The following is a 6,738-nucleotide window of genomic DNA, read 5'->3' on the forward strand; positions in this document are numbered from 1 at the left end:
ATGAAGTCTGTGTCTGGTCCTACTTCATGAAGTGTTTCTCCTAAGTTTTCTTTAAGATGTTTTATAGTTTCAGGGTATATATTTAATTCTTTAATCCACTGTGAGTTGATTTTGGCAGTACCATGCTGTATTGGTTATTATAGCTTTATAGTATAGTTTAAACTCAGGTAGTGTTATGTCTCCAACTTTATTGTTTTTGCTCAGCATTGCTTTGGCTATGTGTGGTCTTTTGTTATTCCATATAAATGTCTGGATAGTTTTTTCCATTTCTGAGAAAAATGTCATTGGAATTTTGATGGGGATTGCATTAAATTTGTATATCACTTTGGGTAGTATGGACATTTTCACTATGTTGATTCTTCCAATCTAAGAGCATGGGATATCTTTCCATCTTCTTGTATCCTCTCTAATTTCTCTCAGCAGTGTTTTGTAGTTCTCATTATAGAGATTTTTCACATCTTTGGTTAACTCAATTCCTAAGTATTTTATTTTTTTGGTGGCTACTGTAAATGGGCAAGTTTTCTTGATTTCCCTTTCTACATGTTCACTATTAGAGAATAGAAATGCTACTGATTTTTGTGTGTTGATTTTGTATCCTGCTACTTTGTTGAAATCCTTTATCAACTCCAAGAGTTTTTTTGTAGAGGCTTTAGGCTGTTCGATATATAGGAGCACGTCATCTGCAAACAGGGACAGTTTGACTTCTTCTTTTCCAATCTGGATGCCCTTTATTTCCTTCTCTTCTCTTCTCTCTACTAATCATGGAAATTATAATGCTTAAAGTATACCTCTAATCGTTTCATCTTCCAGAAAATTCTTCTGAAGTCTGCCCCTCCTATTTCTGAAAAAGTGCTAACAAACATGCATTGTATGGGAATTTTCTCACTGCCTATAGGTGACATGCTTCGTTATATTCAGGAGAGTAAGGAAAGAGCTGCAGAAATGGTAAAAGCAGAGGTACTGCGAGAACGTCAAGAAACAGCCCGAAAGATGCGCAAATATTATTTGATTTGCCTCCAACAGATTTTGCAGGATAATGGAAAAGAAGAAGGGTAAGTTCAGTCTGAACAAACAATGTGTCCTGAGAGCACCAGGGCAGTGTGTTGTCATTTTCTAAGCATTTCCCTTAACCACAGAATTAACTATTTCTTCATGATCAGCCATTGGGAGTTAAAAGAGGCTCATGACTATGCTACCCTAAATGTTGGCAGAGCTAATAGGAAAACAGAAATCCTGGGGCTAAGGAAACTCATTTTTTCCTTTAGACTATATTAATTTAATATTCTGGAATTCCCCACAGGGCTGAGAAAAAGATTATGAATGCTGCTAGCAAACTTGCTACAATGGCAAAATTGCTGGAATCGCCTATTTCCAATAGACCCCAGAGCAAAACTACACAGTCAGGTATGTCAAAATGAGTCACTTGAATGGTTTTTCTCTCTTTTCTTTTCTGAATATTTAATACTTTCACTATGAAAAAGATCAGGGAATATAAGTGAGAGTTAATTTATGAAGTTGTGTGCATTACTTAAATTGGAAATTTATAAAAAAGAGTGTAGAACTTCCAGTTCAAGTAGGCAGACTGAGCAGCATATCACCTTCCCATTCCTGCTTCCATCCCTAGAAATGATAGAAAAGATTTTAAACAACAATTAAAGAATGAGAAAAAGAAGACATTATAACTGGGTTTTAAGGTTGTGATAAATAGACCTGAAGCTATAAGAAATTCCTGAAAGAAAGAAGACAGTATAGGACTCAAGATGGAAACCTCAGTTCAAAACTGCCAGAAGATGACAGCCGCAGGTCAGAGCAATATCAAAACTGTTCCACATATGAAGGTGGTATGTTCCAGGAAAATAGTGAGCCTAGGTGATACCAGTGGGGTAATCAGTTGGTGTCCTAGAGAAAGAACAAGTGGGACTACCCTCTATTTCTTCTTTTCCCCTCCCTTCCCCAATCCCAATACTGGGCTAGTCAACAGCAACAGGAACAGAGTCTGGGAGCAGGGCAGTACTCTAGGTAGCTAGCCACCAAGGAGAAACTGGGAGCCCACATCCCAGAGTACCAGCTACTATGTCTTTCTACCTGGAGCTTCCTCGCCCCCCTTCTCCCCCGTCCCCCTTCCCAATCCCTTTATGCAAGAGCACAAACAAATATGGTGTTTAGGACTAAAAGGTAAGCATATAACCAGGAATCACCATATCTTTATAGAAAGCCGTCACCATCACACACACAAACACAAAAAGAATAAGAAAATAACCAAACAGAACTTATACCCTAAAGAAACAGAATTTTTTTTTTAAAAAACTGAATGTTTAATACATTTGTAGGGATAGAAGGAATGCAACAAGGATGACAATTTTATAATATACCTTAGACATATATGTAAAAGATGTTTCATTTTTCAAAGAAGTTTCCCCTATTTCCTTGTCTTTTCTGTCTTTCTCAGAGAAATTAAATATTAATTACTACTCTCATGGGTAACCTGTTCCGTTGTGTTGGACAGTAATTACATCATTATCATCTCCCAAACTCTGCCCTTCAGAGTACCTTTACAGTATAGTCTCACAGTAAAATTGTATTCCGCTCAAATTAGGAGTGCCTAAAGAAATTAGACCAAACAGCACTCAAATTCCTGTGAATGAATGCTAGAGGCACAAGGATTTTAAGTACAGATTTAGTAACAGAATGTCTACTGGCGCAAACCTTCTATTTATTCATATTATTAAAACTGCGATAATAGAAATGAAAGTTATGTTAGTGAAAAAAGTAACTCAAGAATGAAGTCATTGAATATAACTAAATACATTTGAAATATAAATACCATATATTTCTTAATTTGTATCAGGTAAATATCTGAACTATCTATCCTGAATTCTGGTCTCAGAGAAAAAAGTCAGAGACAACTATAATGGTGCTTCACATTTTCAGGTCCATTTTTAAAACAATGAGGTCCTTTGGAAAAATCACTTCAGTCTTTATTTTTATCAGAGATTTCTGATGGTCCTTTTGTTGGTAATCCATTTATGTCCACACCCTTGTAGTCTACTTTCCCTTTATTTTTATCATTGGATTCCTGTACAGCTTTTCTAGGCCATATGCAACTAACAAAAGGGGAAATCAGAGGGAAATCCAGGAATTTTTTGTAGATCCAGAGCAGAACTGAAACGACGATACAAGGAATGCACACCGTTGTCCCAGGCTTGAGTTCCTAAACTGTTGCAGGATATCACTTTGGAAGCCTTTTAGGCTGCACATCAGCTGGCCTTTCCCAGGCAACAACTTTTTGTGAGAGCGCAGGCAGGCCACAAGGCATGGAGGAAGGCAGGAAGGAGAACCATGTGCCATGCTAGGGATCCATGAGTGTAGCCCGGGCTGGAACCTGCCCCACAGCTTGAAGGCACGGGGGGAGTGCCAAGGCCAGAGCCCACCCCTGGGCTCACCCCTAGGAAATAGAATTAGTAGAACAGACAGCAGGACCTGAGAATAGTACGAAGTATAGTATTCTTCGAGAGATACAAGAGGATATGGTACAGGAAACTAAAAATATGTTAAGATTTTTACTGTTTTCAAGGAGAGAGGATATAGATACTAACTCTAGCCATTGCTAGAAAAACACAGATTTAAGTATGTGTGTTAAAATTTAAGGGTAACCAACAAAGAATATATAGCTTTCAAATTGATAGGGGAAATACTTGGAAGAGAACACTTTCAATCTAACAAAATAAGGAAAGAGAAAAAAAAAACAAACTAGAATTGGTCAATAGAACATAATAGTAGGTTGAAACACCAGCAATTTCTCTAAATATGAATAAGTTAAACTCACTTATTAAAAGACCACAACTTCCAAATAGAATTTTTAAGAATAAGGACATTTGCTATTTTTACAAGAAAAACATCTAAATTTCAAAATAAAGGAACGGAGAATGATATACTAAGCAAATGAGGTGTTGATGTTAGATTAATTATAGAGATAAATACAATTATTAGGTAAATTAGAGTTGGCATTAAGAGGGACTGTAACGATAATGGAATAGTCTCCCAAGAAACTATAATAATAATGGAACAGTTTATAATGATAATGGGACAGTCTCCCAAAAAACTATAAATTGTTTCTTTCTGTGTATAATAACATAGTTTTAGAGTATATAAAGCAAGAGCTGAAAGAAATACATCATAAAAAAATTTGGTAAATTCCCAATCACACTGGGAGATTTTTAAACATATCTGTGGGGAAATGGGGTTTTTGAACTTCTGGAAAATTGAAGCAGAGATTATTCAGGAATACATGAGTCTGCTGTTGGTAAACATTTCTCATGTAGAAACACAACGATTATTTGTGTAAATTTTTGAATAGTGACGTGAACCTTAGGTATAAAGGGACAGTGGCATATAACAAGAAAATAATTTTCTATATCTGGGGAAACAGTGTGCAAATAATGTCCCCAGTAGAAGCAAACCCTTTTCTTGGACTCTAGGGACCAAGGTACACTACTCTGAGATCTGAGATATATCTCTAATTCTGTGCTATATGGCTCCTTTGCCTCTGATTGGATTTAGTGGCCTAGCCAATTAAATCAGAAACTCAATTTAGCTTTTACAAAGTATGTGTGTATGTGAGGGTGTGTAGGTGCGGGTGTTGGGTCGGTGGGGTTCTTCCAGCAAACTGTCTTCATCAGAAACTCCATACTTGACATCAGAATCAGAGCAAGATTGAAAACATTGCAGTTGGCTTTTGAAATGCTAGAACATCTATTGCAGAAAATGATAGATTAGGTGGATAACAATAATAATATATCAGATTTTAGTAAAAAAAATTACTAAGCTCTATCTAATGAATATGTGTAAAAAAATATTTTTAAATGTCCAGCATTGATGTATTTTAAGAATGATTAAAATATGTATGCATTCTTTGAGAATACATAAAAACATACATTTCTTTCTGTTCAAATGTTAATTTTCTCCAAATTTTGTGTTTCCCTAATTTTGTGTTCCTTTGCACATAGTAGCACTGCCCCTGACTTCAGTGATGCTGATTGGAGTTGAAAAATCAAAAAGAAGTGATGTGAATCAGAATATACCACATTATATTGAAAGCAAATCAAGCAGTGTAAAAACTGTCCCCAGAAGTATGTGTGAACAAGTTCCTAAGAGGAGGGCTGCTTGTAACTTACGGAGGCGGTTAGAGGACTCAGAGCATGGGGACATAAAGCATGTGGATTCCAAAGAGTCACATTTGGACTTTCAGTTTGGGGATAGGAGTTGCAAGCACCAAGATATTTTGCCAAGAAATGTTTCTCCTGAGTTTGTTCCTTGTGAAGGTGAAGGAGGCTTTGGTTTATACAAGAAGAATGACCTACTTAGTGATACTGGTTCTGAATCACTTCTACATTCAGCCGCATACCCCTTTCGTGGAACCTTCAGAAAAAAACCCTCACCTAGATGTACCTCTGGTCTTTCTGAATCAGGATCCACAAATATGACCTTTCAAGGTCCTGATGAAAGACCTGGTTTAAAAGTATATACGTGTAATCCAGTAATGGAAAGTGAAAATGCTGCATCTGAGAAAAGTCAAGGTTTAGGAGTTCAGGAAGCTCCAGTAAAGGATGGAGGGGATCTTAGTGACTCCTTAGGTTGGCATTCCAAAAGTGCAACTTTACCCTGTAACAGCCATGAAGTGTCATTTTTACACAGTAGGCCACAAGGAACTCAGGATATACTAGGTGAGTTTGTTAATTTCAAACAGTTTTCAGCAACCAATTGTCTTTCAGATACAGAGAAAAATAATATGATTTGTCAACAGATGAAATGTCACAGTGATCACGCTCCAGACCTGTCCGAAGAAGCCATGTACTCTCAGCCAGGGAAGATCAGTGTGACCCTTGGACATCCGTCTTGTCATAAGGCTGATACATTAAAGTCAGATTTCAAAAAACTGAGCAGTACAGTACCATCTTCAGTGTGTCGGCAGCCTTCACGGAAAGTAATTGCTCCCTTGTCTAGCCAACAAGATAGTGGCTTTGATAGCCCATTTTTCAATGTAGACTAATTGTTGTACAGTATTGAAGAAGAATCATTAAAATATTGACAAGAAAACTGGAAGGGAAGACTTCATACTGAAAAAATTGTGAGCTCTGCCTATTTTGAGATATTTTAATAACATATATGAGTAAAGTAATCTCATAAAACTACTTGAGATACTTATTTTCCCTCATGTGGTGCTTATATTGGTTGCTAATTCATCTGTTTTTATACTTCTAAATTGGAATTGTTAATTTAAATAAACTTGCCTATTGTCTGTAGAATTGTTATGAATTATTTTGTAGTTTATTATATAAGAAATATTGACATCATGTTTGAAATTCACCCAGAAAAAAATGTAACTTTGATTATCGGCATCCGTGATCAGCCAAATTTACTTTTTGAAATTAGCCATGTTTAATGAGGCTATATGCTTATTCTAGACAAACTTTTCTTTTCTACTTAATATTTTGATCCTTGCTTTTAACTAGAGAAAAGAGGTTTTCCAAGGTTTGCTACAAAATACATAGCTGTGAAATATTTTCTGAACTTTTTCAGTTGATATTTGCATTATTTCAAATCACCTGTGGCATGCAGAGACTTAATCTCTTTATGGTTTCACAGTTTTTCTTTCATCTGAAATATTGCTTTTTGAAAATTGAAATAATAAACTTTGTTATGTAGCACATTCATTTATAGTGCAGAGTTGGCTAACTT

At 36.1% G+C, this 6,738-nt stretch overlaps 1 protein-coding gene and 1 pseudogene across 1 annotated transcript in view; one reads left to right on the top strand and one right to left on the bottom strand.

Moving 5' to 3' along the window:
* Positions 1-6,491, top strand: part of CEP152 (centrosomal protein 152kDa) — a 91,895-nt gene extending 85,404 nt beyond the window's left edge. Inside the window, exons 26-28 of the mRNA XM_008568657.1 lie at positions 896-1,052; positions 1,301-1,404; positions 5,010-6,491. Coding sequence (XP_008566879.1) covers positions 896-1,052; positions 1,301-1,404; positions 5,010-6,049 — 1,301 coding nt within the window. The 3' untranslated portion in view covers positions 6,050-6,491. The remainder of the gene's footprint in view (positions 1-895; positions 1,053-1,300; positions 1,405-5,009) is intronic.
* LOC103587217 lies at positions 2,972-3,605 on the bottom strand (annotated as a pseudogene).
* Positions 6,492-6,738: the final 247 nt, after the last annotated feature.

Source organism: Galeopterus variegatus, unplaced genomic scaffold, assembly GCF_000696425.1.
Source record: "Galeopterus variegatus unplaced genomic scaffold, G_variegatus-3.0.2 Scaffold429, whole genome shotgun sequence".
Taxonomy (NCBI): domain Eukaryota; kingdom Metazoa; phylum Chordata; class Mammalia; order Dermoptera; family Cynocephalidae; genus Galeopterus; species Galeopterus variegatus.